The sequence below is a fragment of the Biomphalaria glabrata genome, chromosome 8, assembly GCF_947242115.1.
Source record: "Biomphalaria glabrata chromosome 8, xgBioGlab47.1, whole genome shotgun sequence".
Classification (NCBI taxonomy): domain Eukaryota; kingdom Metazoa; phylum Mollusca; class Gastropoda; family Planorbidae; genus Biomphalaria; species Biomphalaria glabrata.
This window is the reverse complement of record NC_074718.1, coordinates 27,323,378-27,345,165: the sequence shown is the minus strand read 5'-3', so window position 1 is coordinate 27,345,165 and position 21,788 is coordinate 27,323,378. Positions and strand designations below refer to the sequence as shown.

The window sequence follows — 21,788 nt, the reverse complement described above, 5'->3', positions numbered from 1 at the left end:
TCACTATCTTTTCTATTTTACGAGATCTAACCGGTACGCACGGACAGACATTCCACACAAAACTAATAGCAACAGTCGAATTTTAGAATTGATTGAGATTCGAACCTAGGACCCCAGGTTCGGAGGGGCCACCGCACCTCCCCCCCCCCCCCAACTAAAACTGTATGTTGATGTAAAGATTTTTGTTCAAAAACTTTATATATAAAGAAAAATTTGTATAGGATTTGCTAATAAACATTGTCTTAATGACGATTTTCACAGATGATTCCCCCCCCCCCTTTTTTACAAAATATTACTCACTCACACGCACACACACACACACACCAACTCACACCCAACCACCTTACATACGGAATAGTCTAAAAAATGCAAGAGTAGTTATTACATCCAATAAACAACAATTAAAACCTTTAAGTTGTAATGCACCAAAAAAAAAAAAGGAATACTAGCCTGAAAGTGAAGACCTTCCAAAAGTAAGAGAGACATGAAATTATTACAATGTAAAAATGTATTAATGTTTGTATTTTCATTACTTGGATATTCAATATTAAATTATTTTTATTATTACCTATGCCTGTGGTAGTTATTAGCATCGGTACCCTTTTAATTAAAAAACTGATTTGAGGGAAAAAATCTGAGATTTCTGTTATAATATATTTCTTGAATTTGCTGATTTAATTATTCTTTTTTTTTGTTCATTATTAATATGAAATGTTGTATTAATAATTTTAAATAAGAAATAACAACTTAAAAATAAAAATAAATTAATTCATTAAAAAAAACATGACACCCGATAAAGAAAAATGAAACCCCCTCCCCACAAAGAAAAATAAAGGAAAAAAAAAAGGGGGTGGGGTGCGAAGGAAGCACCTAAAAAGAGGTAACAATATGACGTGAGGCCTAGGCCCAAGGATTTCTATGTTGAAAACGCTAAATGATTGGCATCAATGCTATGGTTTTCTAAAAAAAAAAAAAAAAGGCAAAAAGAAAAAATTAAAATAAATTAAAAAAAAAAAAAAAGCTAAAATTTAAAAAAATAATTAAAAAGACTAAAATACATTTAAAAAAAACGTAAAAAAAAAAAAAAAAGCTTTACATTAAAACACTAAAAGCAGAAAGTTGAAATTTTGAACAAATTACTCACAGTCGATGAAAATACATAAATAAAAAAATTATTAATTAATAATAACTAATTATTTTTGTTTTATATAGTAAAAGAAGTTATCTTTCTAGTATTAAGAAATATGGCATTGATTTTGTGGTTCTTCTCCTTGGATTGTCTTTTTTTTTTTTTTTTTTTTTTTTTTTAAACATTTTTAAATATTTTGCTTGTTTTTTAAATAAATATTTAAAGGTCTACAATTTTTCTTTTATACAGATACACTATTTAGTGTATTTTTATAACGAATTCAAAGTTTTATATAGTATGCCTGTGTAGTAAAATGGTAGCCTATAATCTTCAGTTTCATCATATACAGAGAACATTTTAATATTTTTAAATGAATTTTTTTAATAGGAAAAAAACACACAAAAAAAAACAAACAAACTTGTATTTCGCTTTCCTCTTTTCGGCTGACTTTGGTCACGTGTGTCGAGGACAGAACAAAAAATCCTGTTACCAAATATAGAAATAAATAAAAACATCGTGTTTATAAGAGATACTACTATCAGGAAATATATTTAAACATGTCTACATACTACCATTGTCTATGTTAAGAGTCCTAGACTTAAAAGGTCGGACTCTGGGGAATCATTAGAGATATACATACAAACGCAGTTGACAGAAATGACTAACCAACGGATGTAAGTCAAGAAGTGCTTTCAAGATGATGGTAGATATAAATGCAGGAGCACACCAATCGTGTGGCTGACAATTAAAAGTTGAGTGAAGTCAGGCTGTGCTTGGAAGATAGGACGTGAGGGCTGAGAGGGATTGGTGAAAATCGCTATCTGACACGATCATGTGTTCACAGAGCCGGTGAAAGCTCGGAGAGGCTCTAACTATTACATCTAGAAAACTTTGGCAAGTTGCTTGTGTGTGTGTGTGTTATAGAAGATGTTCAACAAACTACTGACACTTATTTCAGTGTGCTATTTGTGTGCACCCGTAAGTAGATTATACTTTTTAAAAAAAAATAGTTTATTCCTTTTAAGTTACTCTCTCTCTCTCTCTGTCATGTATCATGTGACCAGCACAACGACCAACTACCTTTACTTTTCCTCAACTAATGTTAGGTTAGAGATGGGTGGACTCAGAAGCGCCCTCAGAAGTGCCTAAAGATCCCGAAATTAAAAATCCCAGTCTTCACCAGGATTTGAACCCGGGACCCTCAGTTCGGAAGTCAAGCACTTTACCACTCAGCGCCTCCCTTTTCATGTCGCATGACGCGTAGGACGTAAACATCTTTTTTGAAGTAACATCTGTATTATATAAAATAAGATCTAGTCACGTAATAGTTAGAAAAACGTAAAAAAAAAACGTATGTCGTCTGCTCATCATTCGAAAACATCTGCTGTTAAAACAAATGGTGAAAGTTTGGTTAAAAGGCGGAAATTCTTGTGTGAATTCCTTAAAAGGGGGGGGGGGGTTACTGACTCCTCCCTCCAATACATTTTGTGAAAGCAGCAACACTGGTTGAAGTACTTTCAACGTTTAGTCGTCCGAGAGAGAGAGAGAGAGAGAGAGAGAGAGAGAGAGAGAGAGAGAGAGAGTTTAGAATATAGATTAGAAAACAAATGCAATAACTTTTCTTTTTCTTCCAGATGGACAGTATGACTATAGAAAAGTTAATATACGACGCGGCCACTGACCCCCAGATGTTTGATTTTTATCACGTGATGCCTGAAGGTGACGTGAAGGTCATGACCGAATACGATCTTCTGCTGACTTTAGAGCAATATAAAAAGTTGTATAGTGGAAAACGACGCAGTAAACGCAAGGCTGTCAACCAAATAGCAAGCCTGTGGAGGGACTGTGAAGTGAATTACGAAGTGACGAGTTCATTGAGCCAACTAGACGAGGAAGTCATTCAGCAGGCGATACAAGAGTGGGAGAAATACACATGCTTGGTGTTTAAAAACAATTCAAGGAAACCCAACCGCATTCAGTTCAAAGACGGAGCAGGGTGCTACTCTCAGTTGGGGATGCAGAATACGCCTCAGCCGATAAGTCTGGCCAGGGGGTGCCGCACAAAGTGGATTGTCGCCCACGAGATCGGCCACGCCATCGGATGGTACCATGAGCACATGAGGCCCGATCGGGACCGGTACATACAGATTAACTGGAACGCCATCCCAGCTAGGTACCACGAGCAATACAAGTTGTACACTTCTAACGAGGTCAACACATACAATGTATCTTACGATTATCAGAGCGTTATGCATTACGGAGCCACCATCCTTCCGGGGTCGATTACAACATTAGACCCAAATTACCAGAACAAGATAGGCCAGCGTGAAGGGTTTTCCTTCAAAGACATCAAACTTGCTAACCTGATGTATAAATGCAGCATGGGCTGCCTGTCCCCAAAATGCCCTTACAACGGATTTGTTCTGTCCAAAAGCTTTAAAACAAAACCTAAATGTACGTGCTGGTGCGACTCTGGAAACATAACCGACCCACTCATTCCATGCGCAGACATTGACAACGAGATGCCCCAACCGTTACCTATTTCACCGACGAAGGCGCCGCTAGAGAAGAAGTGTCTGGACATAAGGAAGGACTGTGCCAAGCTGAAGTCGGAAGACAAGTGCATGTCCCAGATTGAGTTGATGATGGATGTCTGCGCGAAGACGTGCGAGTTCTGCGGAAAGGGGGGCGGCCTGTGCATGGACCATGAGAAGGGATGCAGGATCATTGCAGCTGCGGGAATGTGCAAGGAAGATGGTCTAGTGGAACTCATGAAATCGCTCTGTCCAGCGTCGTGTGGCTACTGCAAGGAAATCTCTGATCCATGTACTGTCCAACTCGAGATGATGGGTCCCAGTCGCTCCAGTGCTAATTTGATCAACAGCTACTCTAGTTATTTTATATTTACATTTTTGATATTACGATTTATATAGACCAAAAATACATCATAATTTTAATACTCAATTTGTACAAACATTTCCAAGCATCAAATCATATAACAAAGCAACCATTTTATACGGCACAATGCTAGAGCTAAAATAAAAACAAACTTACATTTTGAAGTTGTTTTTTTTTTGTTGTAGGAGCTATTAAGAATATCCGTAGCCAACAACATGAACATTGTAAGTGTTCTTAAAAATCACAGTTTAAAGCCGTCACATAATCTGTGCCATAGAGTTGACAGGGCTGCCTCTTTCAAATAGGCATACACACTAGTCTACCATGGGACACATTTGTGTTGTAGCGCTTATACTTTTATATAGGTGTAAGATAAGAGATCAATCATTTCAGTGCAATACATAATCTTGCTGATATTCTGCATGTTGTTAATGTGGGTCGGACCTTGAGGCGTGTAATACTTAAAGGGAAGCAACACAAACCAATTATAGCAACTTTACAATATAACTACACTTTTAGCGGGCCACTAATGATTTTGTTATGTCCGTCAATTTATCTTTCATGAGTGTATCTCGAAGAAGTATTAGATTGATTGAGAATCCAAGTTCACCATCCTCATTATTGTTCTTAAAAAAGGTTCCAGCTACTTTTAGTGTTCACAAAGTGAACCATTTAAATCTGAACATTATATGTAATAACTTGTCAGTATTATTCTTCATACACGAAACATTACACATGATGACGTCTTGTGTACTTATAGGATGGAGGACTCCATAATGAATGGTTGTATGTGTATTTATATATATATTATAGTGTTGTAATTGTCATATGAATGCAATAAAAATATATATTAAAAAGTGTTATATGTTTGTAGGTGCAACAGTTACTGTCTTCCAATACCATGCAATTTCATTTGTAAGTATGCATTAATGTACAGATTTGTAATTAATATCCACATTTTGTTAATATGTATCATCATCCTGTAAAAGATAGTATGGGCTTGTAACAATGTACCGGTGTGAATGACCGGCAAGCTTTACACTTTGTAGCACACACAATTTAATTCTTTTGAAACTGTTTTGGTCACTATGTACCTTGAATGTATATAAGCAACTAGACCTAGTGTATGTCTCATTGTGTGGACACTTGATACATTGTATCTCCACTTTTTTTTATTGATAGTGCAATTTTGTTTAGTTAAAGAACCATTTTTTCCCCTAATGTGTCAATATTGAACAAGAGCTTTGAACAGTTGATACGATAGACTGGTGAGACATTTATGTGAATGTTGATATTTATTATTTTGTATGAATATATTTATCATACCAGAAAACACATTTTCTTAATTTTTAGTAAACTTTTTTTTACATTTTTAAATTTTGTGCTCTTTTGACTAGGCGTCAATCAGTCAGAGATATATTTAATACATAATTTACAGATTATGGGTAACAACAACAGACTCATTATTTGTAACACATACAGAACAATGCTCACGTCTGCTCCAACATACAGAACAATGCTCACGTCTGCGCAGCTGTCTTGAAATAATTGTGGCTAGATTTGTTTAATCTTCTATGACGTCTGGATGACAATGATAGAAACCAACTGTACATAATATTCTTCATTACTATGACCATCTGTACTAACATGTCCAGTGATTAACTTTCTAATTTTTATTTATCTGACTTCTGTTAATGAATAGAACTCTGTCCTACCAGTCCACAACTGTATCAACCCACTCCACAACAGGGCCAGTCTTAGGCCACTGCAACCTATGCGGCTGCAGTGGGCCCCGCACTTTCATAGGCCCCGCGCAAATTCTAGGTGTAAATTATTAAATTAAACCATTTTAACTTATTATTAAAAGGTTCCTGCAATTCTAAAATTGCAAAATCTACGAAAAAGTCATGAAAATCTCCTGAAATTATTAAAAATATTTATAAAAACGGATGCAAATCTCCTTTAAAATAGACAAAATTGTCATTTGGGTTGTCATTCCTACTCGCGATTAAAAAAAAAACGACTTTGTCACCTTTCATTTAATAAAATCTAATAATAAGGCGAATTTTAGCCAAAAAATAAATAAATAAAAGAAGTTCAAATGCTTAATTTACTTAATTAGTCAATGGCATACAAATATAGATATAGATCTATCTCGACCTCTTAAAAAAAGCGCTATTTCGCTAGTCGATATTAAATCTAAAAGGCAGATCTGAATGTTTATTGGCTTTTTGTTGGAAAACTACTATCTACTGTAGATGGCTCGTAAAGTTAATTTGACACTGATTCTGTACTTAGTAAAGTATGAATAAAATGCAAATACGAATTTATTTTCTAATACAAAATCTTAATTTGCACTTATTATCCTTATCACAACCCAGAATGGGCCCTGCACAATCCGTTTCGCATAGGGCACCGCAATCTGTAGGACCGGCCCTGCTCCACAACATGTTTACCTACAACCAACTGTATACAACAAAGCAAACACAACTCAAGTTCTAATGAACCACAAGTTTTAATAAGTTTTGAAAAGTTGAAACAAGTCCCACAAGCCTTTCATGCCAACATTTGTTAAATTAGCTCACTCAGACTTCCCATCACATTTAGCATACATTTAGAATGTAAGAGATGACACAAACACACAAATAGAACAAATGCTTTCTAGCCACTATTTGACTACACAACAATAATGACTACAATTTATTTAGTGAGTTTTCATACAACAAAAAGAATGTTGAGTTTCATTCTACAAGAACAAATAAGAAGCACCAACAGAAAGTGTCCAAAGCTGCCATTGAATTCTAGCAATGTGAAACCTGTAGGACGTGAAGCCTTTCCACTGTCTCTTACATGAAATACTGAACATAATGGGATACACAATTAAAACAATATCTTGGAAACAACTTAGTTTTGTATTGACATTCATTTCAATTTGTAAAAAAAACAACAAATTTGGCTTTACAGTTTCACAGCCAATATAAAATGAAATGTGATATTCAAAGTCTACTCTTTGCTGTCAGTGCAGCAATTCAATTATTTACAAGGGCTTACTCAGTTTTTTGTTTTATTTGTGTTTAAACTAAACAATGAAATAGATAATACTATATAGTATGCAGAAGAAACAAAAGATAAATCTATCAGTTGTAAGCCCTAGAGCTAGAATACCAGACCTGCTTCTTTGACCATGCGGTAAAAAATTGAGTTTGGATTATCCTTTAAGCTTTCCACAGTATCAAATTCAAGTAATCTTCCATTTTCAAGGACCATTATTCTGGGAAACCAAAAATAATTAGATATAAAAAAGACAGTTTTAAATACAATTGCTTCTAGTCATTGTGGTTCACAGAAACACAGGTTACTGCCCCTCTATAATATTCATTCCACATTCTAGACTCAATGAAAAAAAAAAGACTGCTTCCTGTACCTGTCGTAGTCCATGACGGTAGTCAGCCTGTGGGCGATGGTAAGAACTGTGCACTCCCTAAAGCAAAGTCTTATAGTCTGCTGGATAAGTTCATCAGTCTCTAGATCCACTGCTGCAGTCGCCTCATCCAATACAATGATTTTATTGTGTCTCAGTACACATCGTATCAAACAGACTAGTTGTCTCTGACCTAAGCTGCAAAGAGTCAAAAGTCACACTCAGCAAATAAAACTATTGGTACCATTAGTTGTTAAGCCTTGCATCTCCATGTACTAATGTATTATTATTAACAGCCATGCAAAAAAAGTACTAGTTGAATAACAAAAAAACAATTCATTTCTTCCAGGTTGTAAGCGGAAATGTATAATCAAACAGAAAAAGGAACCCTAACCTAATTGGGATTCCGAAGTACTGAGTGCATTGAGCATTGTAAAGAACAAAGAAGAGCTCACTGGCCCATGTCCATTCTTTCAAGCTCATGAGCAGCCCATACTGTGATGGCATTATTCTAGTGGTTCAGTACATTGGGGGAACAACTCCCTCTTGGGCCTTGCTACAGTAATGGCAGTCAGGAGAAGGCTTAAGAATCCAGGAAGAATGGATATGATTAAATGATCATCTAGTTGATGGGGGCCCATCAGATAGGGGCTTTGGCAAAGAGTCTATCTCTTATTCCTAGCCTATGGAAGAAATTCTTCCCTTTGGTCAGGGATCTCAAAGGCCTTCACATGTAGGTCCCAGTGCCCAAACCATTATAAAGCTAAATTTACAGACTGTATGAGTACAATAGGCTGGTGTGTAGCAGTTAGCAAGCAATCATCAGGAATTTCTTTAATGATGTGACAGTAGATTAAAAACATTATGCAGTTTAGCTAGGAGACCCAACTAATGGACATGAGTTGTTTTGAGACTGCACAGAATAGAGATGTGTTATTTTACCCTCTTTATGTGATTATATATTCAAAATTTACAAGTAGCATTACTTCACTTTGTTCTTGCTGTACTGTGTGTTGAGATCTACATAAGTATATAAAAGAACTCGCAATTAAAATATAAATCAAGACATTTTGGAATGCCAACATCAGTACCAGTGAAGAATAACATGAATCCAATTAATTGTATCACAGGTTAATCAGACCAGCCCCTTGTTCAGACCGAATCCTAAAGTACTGAAACAATTCCTAGTATACAGTTGAATCTTCTAATTGGACCAGCCAGTTATTAGGAACCTAAGTGTTGTGTCCCCATTTGACTAAAACACCACAAATAATATTTATATTTTTTTTTATAACATTATTTTAACATATGTTGAGACTATGTATAAATGTGAAAAAAACATTTCCTTTTCTTTAAATGACCTCCCTTACTTCTACAGATTGTTTTAACACTGTTGTATTTTTATGATACATTGACTTTCAAAATTAATTTTTTTTTAAAAAGCTATTCGTTTAAAAAAAACAACTAGCCATTGCACTTAAACTATGCAAACTAAAAAAATATTGTGAAACTAGATTTTCAAAAGCTTTTCTACTATTTGAGATCTTAAACATGATTGATGGACAGACAGACCACACAAAACATAACTTTTACACATTCAGGGGACACTAAAAAAAGGAAGTAAATTTATTAAAATCAACAGATTATATATATCGTATGCTTCTAAAGAAGATTTTTTTCTTTTTTTTCAAAGGAATCCTGGGTAAGTAATTTTAAAATAATTAACAGGATCATATAAATTACATACCTTCATTTAAACTAATGAAAAAGTTTCAAATAATTTTTTATAAAGTTATGAGGTTTCAATATAAACAACATGTATGTATTTTATAGTAGCTTTAAGAAACAGACAAAAGTGATGACTTCTATTATCATTACCTCAGATTTTGGCCATTTTCCTCACATGTAAAATATAGTCCTCCTGGCAAGTTAGAAACAAAGGAGGTAAGTCTAGCAAAACTAAGAGTTGCCCAAATGTCTTCATCAGAATAATAAGTATATGGATCAACATTAAAACGTAGAGTGCCTGAGAATACAACAGGGTCCTGAAAAAAAAAAAGAGCAGGGTTGGGGTGGGTATTAGAAGTATAAAAGAAATAACAAAAAAGGGAAAATAAAAAGATGTGATTCAGAGATTTTAATTTGTATAAATAGTTTATACAGTCCAACCTTAACACACATTCAGACTGAAATATGTATTTTTCTAGTAGAAGCCAGCAAATGACTAGATCTTTAGAATGCTGTGATAATCCTATGGACTGTTTAGTGTTTGGCATTTCAAAGTTGAAATGGCAGCAATGGAAGACCATAATAATTGTATGTGAGAAAATATTACAAATATGCCAAGTGTGTGACATTAGAAAGACAAGCTTTAAACCAGGAACCAATCAATGCAGATAAAGTAATGCAAAATCTGATTTTTCTGAAAAGTTTTATGCTTTAGATTATATTACACAGTGGTTAGGTTACACTAATCAGTCTTGACTGTAAGTAAACCATTTGAGCTAAATAATTTAGTTTCTGAAAATTTTGAACCTGTGGAATGATGGTTAGCTTTGACCTCAAGGTTTGAAGACCTACAGCAGCAATATTGACACCATCGATTAGGATGCTTCCACTTTCTGATTCAATCATGCGGAACAAGGCCATGGATAAAGATGACTTACCAGCACCAGTCTTTCCAACTATACCAATCTGAAACAATTTCAGAATTCTTTATTTTAACAATATTTACTTGCTAATATCACATTAGAAAACTTGTTAATTTTCAGGTCCACTAATTAGATTAACTCTACATGTATTTGAAAATGTTTTCTAGAGATTAATTCTAATGTAAACATTCAAACTGTTATGGTGACAAATGTTAACCAAACCTTATCACCGCTTTCAATGTGACAGGAAATGTGATCCAAAACAAGGTCAAGGTCTGGCCTGTGTCTACAACAGTAAGATTCAAAAACTATTTCTCCAGATGTTGGCCAATCAGGACTTAATTCTTGGAATGGCAGTACCCAAGGAGACTGTAAGAGCATAGATAAGATATTCAAATACAGTATAGCCTCAATAGTGAAGTATTGCAACAGTATAGCCTCAATAGTAAAGTATGCAACAGTATAGCCTCAATAGTAAAGTATTGCAACAGTATAGCCTGAATAGTGAAGTATTGCAACAGTATAGCCTGAATAGTGAAGTATTGCAACAGTATAGCCTCAATAGTAAAGTATTGCAACAGTATAGCCTGAATAGTGAAGTATTGCAACAGTATAGCCTCAATAGTAAAGTATGCAACAGTATAGCCTCAATAGTAAAGTATTGCAACAGTATAGCCTCAATAGTGAAGTATTGCAACAGTATAGCCTCAATCGTAAAGTATGCAACAGTATAGCCTCAATCGTAAAGTATGCAACAGTATAGCCTCAATCGTAAAGTATTGCAACAGTATAGCCTCAATAGTGAAGTATTGCAACAGTATAGCCTCAATAGTAAAGTATGCAACAGTATAGCCTCAATCGTAAAGTATGCAACAGTATAGCCTCAATAGTCAAGTATGCAACAGTATAGCCTCAATAGTCAAGTATTGCAACAGTATAGCCTCAATAGTGAAGTATGCAACAGTATAGCCTCAATAGTAAAGTATGCAACAGTATAGCCTCAATAGTGAAGTATTGCAACAGTATAGCCTCAATAGTAAAGTATGCAACAGTATAGCCTCAATAGTGAAGTATTGCAACAGTATAGTCTCAATAGTGAAGTATGCAACAGTATAGCCTCAATAGTGAAGTATGCAACAGTATAGCCTCAATAGTAAAGTATGCAACAGTATAGCCTCAATAGTGAAGTATTGCAACAGTATAGCCTCAATAGTGAAGTATTGCAACAGTATAGCCTCAATAGTGAAGTATTGCAACAGTATAGCCTCAATCGTAAAGTACTGCAACAGTATAGCCTCAATAGTGAAGTATGCAACAGTATAGCCTCAATAGTAAAGTATGCAACAGTATAGCCTCAATAGTGAAGTATTGCAACAGTATAGCCTCAATAGTAAAGTATGCAACAGTATAGCCTCAATAGTGAAGTATTGCAACAGTATAGTCTCAATAGTGAAGTATGCAACAGTATAGCCTCAATAGTGAAGTATGCAACAGTATAGCCTCAATAGTAAAGTATGCAACAGTATAGCCTCAATAGTGAAGTATTGCAACAGTATAGCCTCAATAGTGAAGTATTGCAACAGTATAGCCTCAATAGTGAAGTATTGCAACAGTATAGCCTCAATCGTAAAGTATGCAACAGTATAGCCTCAATCGTAAAGTATTGCAACAGTATAGCCTCAATAGTGAAGTATTGCAACAGTATAGCCTCAATAGTAAAGTATGCAACAGTATAGCCTCAATCGTAAAGTATGCAACAGTATAGCCTCAATAGTCAAGTATGCAACAGTATAGCCTCAATAGTCAAGTATTGCAACAGTATAGCCTCAATAGTGAAGTATGCAACAGTATAGCCTCAATAGTAAAGTATGCAACAGTATAGCCTCAATAGTGAAGTATTGCAACAGTATAGCCTCAATAGTAAAGTATGCAACAGTATAGCCTCAATAGTGAAGTATTGCAACAGTATAGTCTCAATAGTGAAGTATTGCAACAGTATAGCCTCAATAGTAAAGTATGCAACAGTATAGCCTCAATAGTGAAGTATTGCAACAGTATAGTCTCAATAGTGAAGTATGCAACAGTATAGCCTCAATAGTGAAGTATGCAACAGTATAGCCTCAATAGTAAAGTATGCAACAGTATAGCCTCAATAGTGAAGTATTGCAACAGTATAGCCTCAATAGTGAAGTATTGCAACAGTATAGCCTCAATAGTGAAGTATTGCAACAGTATAGCCTCAATCGTAAAGTACTGCAACAGTATAGCCTCAATAGTGAAGTATTGCAACAGTATAGCCTCAATAGTAAAGTATGCAACAGTATAGCCTCAATAGTAAAGTATTGCAACAGTATAGCCTCAATAGTCAAGTAGTGCAACAGTATAGCCTCAATAGTAAAGTATGCAACAGTATAGCCTCAATAGTAAAGTATGCAACAGTATAGCCTCAATAGTAAAGTATTGCAACAGTATAGCCTCAATAGTGAAGTATTGCAACAGTATAGCCTCAATAGTAAAGTATTGCAACAGTATAGCCTCAATAGTCAAGTATTGCAACAGTATAGCCTCAATAGTAAAGTATTGCAACAGTATAGCCTCAATAGTCAAGTATTGCAACAGTATAGCCTCAATAGTAAAGTATGCAACAGTATAGCCTCAATAGTCAAGTATGCAACAGTATAGCCTCAATAGTAAAGTATGCAACAGTATAGCCTCAATAGTGAAGTATTGCAACAGTATAGCCTCAATAGTAAAGTATTGCAACAGTATAGCCTCAATAGTAAAGTATGCAACAGTATATCCTCAATAGTCAAGTATTGCAACAGTATAGCCTCAATAGTGAAGTATGCAACAGTATAGCCTCAATAGTGAAGTATTGCAACAGTATAGCCTCAATAGTAAAGTATTGCAACAGTATAGCCTCAATAGTGAAGTATTGCAACAGTATAGCCTCAATAGTGAAGTATTGCAACAGTATAGCCTCAATAGTAAAGTATGCAACAGTATAGCCTCAATAGTAAAGTATTGCAACAGTATAGCCTCAATAGTCAAGTAGTGCAACAGTATAGCCTCAATAGTAAAGTATGCAACAGTATAGCCTCAATAGTAAAGTATTGCAACAGTATAGCCTCAATAGTAAAGTATTGCAACAGTATAGCCTCAATAGTAAAGTATTGCAACAGTATAGCCTCAATAGTAAAGTATGCAACAGTATAGCAATAGTAAAGTATTGCAACAGTATAGCCTCAATAGTAAAGTATTGCAACAGTATAGCCTCAATAGTAAAGTATTGCAACAGTATAGCCTCAATAGTAAAGTATTGCAACAGTATAGCCTCAATAGTAAAGTATTGCAACAGTATAGCCTCAATAGTAAAGTATTGCAACAGTATAGCCTCAATAGTAAAGTATTGCAACAGTATAGCCTCAATAGTAAAGTATTGCAACAGTATAGCCTCAATAGTAAAGTATTGCAACAGTATAGCCTCAATAGTAAAGTATTGCAACAGTATAGCCTCAATAGTAAAGTATTGCAACAGTATTGCACATGTGTGTTACTCAAATCACGACTAGATAGCGAGGTTTTCCGAAATATTCGTCGACTTGGCATCGGGCGTAAACTGACGACAGTTCGTGGGTCTAGGGCTGGGCGTCTTATTCGCCTATGGTATAACCCATCGCAATTCAACTCAACAGACACATGTCACACAGTTTCCAGGACTCTTAACTGTGTTGTTAACCCCACCCCTACCCCTGTCATTTCTTCTACGACAGAGTTCAGCTGTTCCCTACTAAACTGTTTTATTAACCACCCCACCCCTATTGCTCCTCACACAACAGAGGTCAGATGTCCCCATCAAAAACCTATAATTCGTGATATTACTCCTCCGGTGTCTTCAAAATGTGCTACGCCTCTGGTGACTATATCCTCCAGTCTGCTTAAAATAATGCACCTAAACGCCCAGTCATGCAGTTACAAAGCTCTTGAGCTTGCAGACACCATCACTGATGATAGCTACGACATCGTTTTCCTTAGTGAGACATGGTTTAAAGAAGTTGGTGATGAGCCAAGAACCATTGAGCTAACGCCCCCAGGCTTTACTTTAAAGAGTCTACCTCGAAAAACAGGCAGCGGAGGGGGCTTAGCAATACTGTACAGAGACAGTCTAGCCACGTATGTAACAATAAGACCTGAAAGCTCAACGTACACCACCTTTGAGATGTGCGAGTTTCGCTTTTCCCACCACAGTAGAACACTGACTTTTATTTTCCTGTACCGCCCACCACCAAGCAAGAGAAATAAATTGACAACAAAAGTTTTCATCGAAGAATTTCAAGACCTCCTTGACAGTCACATATCAACAAAAGATCTATTTGTCATAGGCGATGTGAACTTGCATTTTGACAGTGAAAATGAAACATACGCGATGTCGCTGAAAAATGCGTTAAAGGATCGCAACTTAGACCAACTGATAAATGTTCCGACACATGTCAAAGGCCATACTCTTGACTGGATAGTTACAAATGCAAGTGAGCTTATAGCCAAACTCAATGTCTCAGACCGCGGCTTGTCAGATCATTTTCTCGTAAACTTTGAAATGCGCCTATCAAAAGCAAAAAAGCCAAAGAAAAACGTGACTTCCCGTAAACTTAAAGCCATAGATATTGCCTCCTTCAAAATGGACGCGACCTCTTTGCTGTTGCAACAGAGCAACACAGACGTTCTCAGCAATTACAATTCTTGCTTGAAAAAGTTGCTGGACAGCCATGCACCTCTTGTCACTCGTACAGTCTCAGTTAGGCCATCTGCACCCTGGTTGACGGAAGACATAAAGACTGCCAAACTTATTCGCCGACGTGCCGAACGTACATTTCAAAAGACAGGTCTGACGATACATCGACAAATATACATACGAGAAAAAAACAAGGTTAACCGTATGATTAGAGACGCAAAAGCTAGTCATATTCGACAAAAAATCGAAACTTCTGATTCTTCAAAGGAGCTATTTAGGATCACCGCTGAAATGTTAGGGGGAGCAAATAACAAACGTTTGCCGTCGTCTATCCCAGTTACTGAACTTCCTGATTCCTTCAATAGATTCTTCATTGGGAAGATTGAGCAGATTAGAAATGACATGCCATCCCTCTCATCACAGCTTGACCACTCTCCAATCTTTCAAAATTCTCCTTTTTGCGAGTTTCAGCGTGTATCTGAAGATTATGTCAAAAGTACTATTTTGAAGATGCCAAATAAGTCATGTGACCTTGATCCCATTCCAACTTCCTTGCTCCTTGAATGTTTAGATGAGCTTGTACCCACAATTACTAACATTGTGAACTCTTCACTGACTTCAGGCATTGTACCACAGCAATTTAAGCATGCACTTGTCAGGCCCTTATTAAAGAAATCCAGTCTTGACCCGGAATGTCTAAAAAACTATCGCCCGGTATCAAATCTTCCCTTCCTGTCAAAGCTTCTGGAGCGCATCGTGTTAGCGCAAATTCTTTCTCATCTTGAACAGTACTGTCTCTTGGAAGAATTTCAATCTGCATATAGGAAGTGCCGTAGCACAGAGACAGCAGTGGTCAGGGTACTAAACGACTTACTTCACAATTCCGACAAAGGCCACATATCAATTCTTTCCATGCTGGACTTGTCCGCAGCCTTTGATACGCTAGACCATGAAATTATGATGGCCAGATTCTCTGCAACTTTTGGTTTAGCAGGAGTCGTCCTAAAGTGGCTTGGATCCTACCTGACGGAACGCACCCAAAGTGTCGTTGTTAGCGGGACGGAATCAACAAGCTTACTTTTGAAGTACGGAGTACCCCAAGGATCAGTTCTAGGCCCAGTACTGTTCACTATGTACACATATCCACTCAGCGGTGTCATACGGCCAACCGGCATCTTATACCATTTCTTTGCCGATGACTCACAGTTATACGATTCATCAGTACCCTCAGAGGTGTCGCATCTGGCAGAGAAAATCAGTAGTACCGTTGCAAGGGTAAGCGATTGGATGGTTGAAAATAAACTCAAGATGAACGAAGACAAGACAGAAATAATTAAGGATTTTTGGATTTTTGGATTTGAGGCACATCGGCACAATTTAGGCCATGTCGTGCCTGCAGTCCCTTAAGGACTACTCTCTCTCTAAACAACAAGGGCCAGATTCTATACAGTAATATAATTAAAATTAAGGTCTATTCACAGTTAAAATAGTAAAGGTAGTAAAAATTTAAATATTTGGTAAAAATCTAATGTAAATAGTGCAGGTTCACAAATTCAGAAATCAGATCTTCGTAGATAGCCCCACTTCCCGAATAAAGCCCAGTACCTTCCCAGGGTCGACATTATTAAATAGTGTTTTTAGATTAGTGGCTCTAAAATGTTTCGCCCTGACATCCTGGTATCTGGGGCAATCAACGAGGATATGTTCCACGGTGAGGCGAGAGTCACAGTACTCGCAAAGTGGGGGCTCCTCTCTCTTCAGTACAAAAGAGTGCGTGATGTAGGTGTGGCCAATCCTAAGTCTGGACATGGTTGTGCTACCACGCCTTGTCAGACCCTTAGATGTGGGCCGCCACCTGACATCCGCCACAATCTGCCTGAGTTTACTGTGAGTCTCAGCCTCCCATCGGTTCTGCCACTCTCGATAGGTGGCAGAGGCAATACTTTGTCTCAGGTCCGAGTAGGGAATTTGGGTTCCTGACACCGCATGATTTAGGGCTCTCTTTGCTTCTCTGTCTGCGGCTTCGTTTCCCTCAATGCCAACATGGGAGGGGACCCAGATGAAGGTGACATCCCTACGGTCGGCTGTTATTAGGTCCAACAGCTTCAGGCTCTTATGTACCAATGGGATGTCAGTCTTCATCCGCCCCAAAGCTTGCAATGCAGATTTGGAGTCGGAGCAGATTATAAATTTACTTCTTTCTGATGCTTTTACGGCCATAAGTGCAAGCAATATTGCATGCAATTCGGCCGTAAAGATGGAGCAGCCATCGGGGAGTCTACGGGAGATTGTTTTGTTCCGAAAGGAGCAGGCACACGCGACCTTTCCCTCCATTTTGGATCCGTCTGTGTAGATGGTGCCACAATCTCCGTAGCTCTCCTGCAGTTCCCTAAAGTGGACTTGTAGTATGCTTGGGTCTGTATTTTCTTTTTTGAAATTAAGGAGGGATAAATTTAATTTAGGTTTATTCATTAGCCAAGGAGGATTCTGAGGGGTTTCTATTTTAGAGATTTGGTCAATGGGTGGGGTTAAATTTTGGATGGGTTCTCTCATTCGAAGGCCCAACGGCTGTATGACGTTAGGCCTTCGATTGTATAATTCTACCTCTGTGGGGTTAAATATGGAGTCAAAAGCAGGGTTCGTGGGGTTGGATTTTAGCTTGACTATATACTGCATTGCAAGCTTTTTCATTCTTATATCCATGGGGAGTTCTCCAGCCTCCACATGGAGACTTGGGATAGGTGATGTACGAAACGCGCCGAGACAGAGACGCAGGGCAGCATTTTGTATTGGTTCCAGTATTTTTAGGTACGACTTCCTTGCTGCTCCATATATTATGGATCCGTAGTCTAGCTTGGATCGAATTAGACTCCGATAGAGCAGCAGCAAGGTATCTCTGTCAGCTCCCCAGTCCGTATGGCTGAGTACTCTTAGTATGTTTAATGACTTTTGGCATTTCTTCTTAAGTTCCTTAATGTGGGGGAGAAAATTAAATTTGGAATCTAAGGTGAGGCCTAAAAATTTTGTAGTTTTCACGACAGGGATCTTCTTTTTGTGTATAAATAGTTCAGGGTCTGGGTGGAGCCCCCTTAGATTACAAAAATGCATACTAACTGTTTTGGAGTCAGAGAATTTGAAACCATTATAGTTTGCCCAACCCTGAATTTTGTTTAAACATAACTGTAATTTCCTTTCTAAGGTGTTCATGTTTTTCCCATAAGTAAGAATGACAAAGTCATCAACATACAAAGAGCACTCTATGCCAGGGGACAGCGCATTTATGATGCTATTTATTTTAATGTTGAACAGGGTGACTGACAGAATGCTGCCCTGGGGTACACCCATTTCCTGGTCATGAGTGTCAGAAGCGGAGTTGCCCACTCGGACCTGAAATTTTCGATCTTTCAGGAATTCCTCCACAAAACGGGGGAGGTGTCCCTTAAGCCCCATAAGCTCCAGGTCACGTAGAATGCCATGTTTCCAGGTTGTGTCATAGGCCTTTTCTATATCGAAGAATACAGCTACTAGATGTTCTCTTCTGAGTAATGCATTTCTAATATAAGCTTCCAGCCTTACCAGGTGGTCAGTTGTTGTCCGCCCCTGCCGGAATCCGCACTGGTAGTTTGAGATCACTTTATTCCTTTCCAGGTACCAGACCAGCCTACTGTTAATCATTCTTTCCATGGTTTTGCAGATGCAGCTTGTTAGTGCTATTGGTCGATAGTTAGCTGGGTCAGAGCCGTCTCTTCCCGGTTTAGGTATCGGTATAACTGTGGCTTTCCTCCAGCTGTTTGGGAAAGCGCCTGTTTGCCACACACAGTTATAGACCCCTAGTAGGACTGCCAATGAGGGTTCGGGAAGGTGCTTGAGGAACTGGTAATGGATTTCGTCTTCTCCAGGCGCTGTGTCATGTGACTTGTCCAGCGATTCCCTCAGTTCCTCAAGCGAGAACGGTTTGTTGTAGTCTTCATTGTTCTCTGACCTGAAATCAATGGGGTGTCTTTCCTCCCTGGTTTTGACTTTTTGGAACTCTGGCGTGTAGTGTGCAGTGGATGATTTTTCTGCTATTGAGGATGCAAGGCAGTCAGCTATTTCTCTGGGGGACGTGACAGTTCGTCCTTGGTTTTTCAAATGCCCTATTGCATTTGATTCTTTCCCTTTGATTCGCCTTACTGCCTTCCAAACCGCTCTAGCAGAAGTTTTGGCATCCAGACTGCCGACAAAACTTCTCCAGGAATTCCTTTTGGCTGACCGTATGGTTTGTCTAGCCTTTGCTCTAGCTATCCTGAATAGCTTTAGGTTTTCCTGGGAAGGATTCTTTATAAATGCAGCCAGTCGTTTTTTCCTATCACCAATAGCACTTTTGCAAGCTGTATCAAACCATGGTTTGCTAGGCCGTTTTGGATTTGCAGAGGTTAGGGGTACAACTTTCCTGGCTATACTTAGTAGCTTGCTAGCAAAGGTATCAGCTGGGTTCTGTTCATGGAGGATATTTTCTGTGATATCCTCAGAGCATCTTTTTTGGAATTGTTCCCAATCGGCCTTATTCAGTTTCCACCGCTGAGGTCGTCCCAATGAAGGGAGATTGTTAGTAATGATGATTGGGAAGTGATCACTTCCCCGTAGATCATTGCTAACTGACCATTTAAAATCGTCCAGAAGTCCGGGGACGCATACGGTGAGGTCAATGCATGTGAATGATCCAGTTCCTGGGTGCAAGTAGGTCGGTGATGCATCATTAAGTATGCATAAATCATGTTGGAGGAAGATATCCTCCAGCATACGACCTCTTGTGTCGGTATTGTTGGATCCCCACATGGTGTTATGGGCATTGAAATCCCCAAGGATTAAATAAGGCCGGGGGAGTTGTTTCAATAGGTCCTCCATGTCTGTTCGGTTTACTGGAGCGCCTGGTGGTAGATACAGGCTGCAGCAAGTGATAACCTTGTGAAGGGTTATCCTAGCTGCTACGGCCTGTAGTGTGGTCTGTAGTTCTACCCTCTCATGGGGGATGCTATCCTTCACAAGGATACAGACTCCACCTGATGCTCTCTCTGCATCCTCAACATTCTTGGTGTAAGCACGGTAGCTTCGGAAGCTGATGCAATCTTTTAGAAATGTTTCCTGTAAGCAGACAGCTACAGGAGTCTCAGAGTCCATCAGTAGCTGCATTTCCTCGTAATTGGCCTTGAGGCCTCTACAATTCCACTGTACAATTCTGGAATCCATGGCTTATTCTAGATGACCTACTTGGAGCTATTTGGCCTTGGGAGGCCCCCGGAGGGGTTTTCCTTTATTCCAGTGACCTTGGTATTTTTATTCTTGGGTTTGGATGGAGAGGAGGACAACCCCCTTTTGGGGGAAGTCTTTCTCTCTGGAGAGGGGAGATCCCTCTGGTTAGAGCGGAGGTTATTTCCTCCTCTCTCACCTCGGGCATCCTCTCCGCTTTGATTTCTCCCCTTAGGGAGTTGGTCAACCTCTAACTCAGTAGAGGTTGGGGTGTCTGGCTGGGTTCTCTGAGGAGAACCTGTGTCAGACATGATGTCTCCGGGTTCTCCCGGAGTATTGGTTTTGACATGCTGCTCAGTCTCCATGCTCTCATCAGCGAGCACAGAGAACCTGTTCTTTAGCATGACAACAGGGCTTTCTTGTTTCTTCAGAGGTGTGTTCTTTGGCGGTGTTTTCTTCTGAGTTGGGGGAGGAGGAGGGGGTGGTGGGGTCAATGTGTCCGTCTGTGTGGCTATGGATCTTCCTTTCTTAGCAACAGCCTGGGCGTAGGTCTTTGTCAAGCCGAATTGGCCCTTGGGTAGGGCCAGTACAGCCGATTTCGCCTGGCTAAAGGTACATCCGTTTCTTGCCTTGTACTCCTGCACGGCAACCTCCTGTTTCCACACAGGGCAGTCCTTGGAGTAGGCTGAGTGGCCAGCTTGACAGTTTGGGCATTTGAACTGGGCTGTGCAGCCCTTGTCCTCATGACCCTCTCCAGCACATCTGGCACACACAGTGTTCCTCTTACAGACTGCCGCGCCGTGTCCATAACCCTGGCACTTAAAGCACCTCATGGGGTTAGGTATGTAGGGCCTCACTGGAACTCGTAGGTATCCTGCCTTCACATACTCTGGCGGTGTCCTAGTTCCGAATGTGAGGATAATAGTGGCGGTTTTGACCTCCTCACCCTCCCTGCGCCTGGTAATGCGCCGGGCATGGGTGACTCCTTCAATGCCCTCCACTATTTCCTTCTCGGAACATTCCAGTAGGTCCCTAGAGCTGATTACACCTCTGCTGGTGTTCAGACTCTTGTGTGGCATGACTTCCACTTGGAGATCACAGAGTCTTCTGCATCTTAAAAGCCCATCAGAGTGTGTCTTGCTGTCTACTTCTACAAGTAGTTCCATTGTTTTGTGTAGCTTAGACACACTCTTGGGCTCTCCCACTACTGACTTGAGTCCCTTATAGATAATAAAAGGGCTCAACTTGGTCAGGCTTTTTCACTCCTCTGTGCATCTGACCACCAGAAATGATGGCCAGGTGGCACAGCTTTTTGGGACCTCCTCTTTTTTATCGTCAATTCGTCGTTTCTTGCCCAGACATAGGTCTGGGGCAAGTAGTTTTGTGTGTGTTTTTTTGTCCATATATATTTTGGTTAATTCGGCACCTGTGATCCCCACCCGCCATCGAGTCCAACAAGGGGACGGGCCATTCGGATGTCCAGAATGAGCCCGCCAGGGCTACACAGGTGCTATACTCAGTCAGCTGCTACATCGGACATGTGTCCGATACAGCAGCTCCCTGATTGACCCTCCAGCCACCGCCCTCCAGCATAGGTCGACGACCTATGCTGGTAGCTCGGCATGACCAGCCGGTTGACCCAGAGCGGGCCATCTGGGTCTCAGGTCTAGGGGAACTTGGAGCCAAAGTATTGTGTTGTTGTGGTTTATCCTCAGATAGCCACCACTC

General features: G+C 39.1%; 2 protein-coding genes across 4 annotated transcripts in view; one reads left to right on the top strand and one right to left on the bottom strand.

Moving 5' to 3' along the window:
* The first annotated feature begins 1,692 nt into the window (after positions 1-1,692).
* On the top strand, positions 1,693-5,404 carry LOC106072778 (zinc metalloproteinase nas-13-like). The gene is made up of 2 exons (XM_056037918.1): positions 1,693-2,107; positions 2,764-5,404. Exons 1-2 carry the CDS (start codon positions 2,057-2,059, stop codon positions 4,060-4,062), a joined length of 1,350 nt encoding a protein of 449 aa, XP_055893893.1. The 5' UTR covers positions 1,693-2,056; the 3' UTR covers positions 4,063-5,404.
* A 1,114-nt stretch (positions 5,405-6,518) lies between these two features.
* Positions 6,519-21,788, bottom strand: part of LOC106072781 (multidrug resistance-associated protein 1-like) — a 55,832-nt gene continuing 40,562 nt past the window's right edge. For all 3 annotated transcript variants that reach the window (XM_056037916.1, XM_056037915.1, XM_056037917.1), the window contains 5 exons: positions 10,322-10,468; positions 9,984-10,142; positions 9,327-9,493; positions 7,452-7,646; positions 6,519-7,298 (listed from right to left, as the gene is read on the bottom strand). In XM_056037916.1, the coding sequence (XP_055893891.1) occupies positions 7,184-7,298; positions 7,452-7,646; positions 9,327-9,493; positions 9,984-10,142; positions 10,322-10,468 (783 nt within the window). In that variant the 3' untranslated portion in view covers positions 6,519-7,183. The remainder of the gene's footprint in view (positions 7,299-7,451; positions 7,647-9,326; positions 9,494-9,983; positions 10,143-10,321; positions 10,469-21,788) is intronic.

Bases quoted from the DNA above. Each gene is read 5' to 3' on its own strand.
- LOC106072778 (XM_056037918.1), top strand. From the start codon at position 2,057: ATGTTCAACAAACTACTGACACTTATTTCAGTGTGCTATTTGTGTGCA. The intron at 2,108-2,763 runs GTAAGTAGATTA...TTTTTCTTCCAG, and splicing joins TGTGCTATTTGTGTGCACCC to ATGGACAGTATGACTATAGA.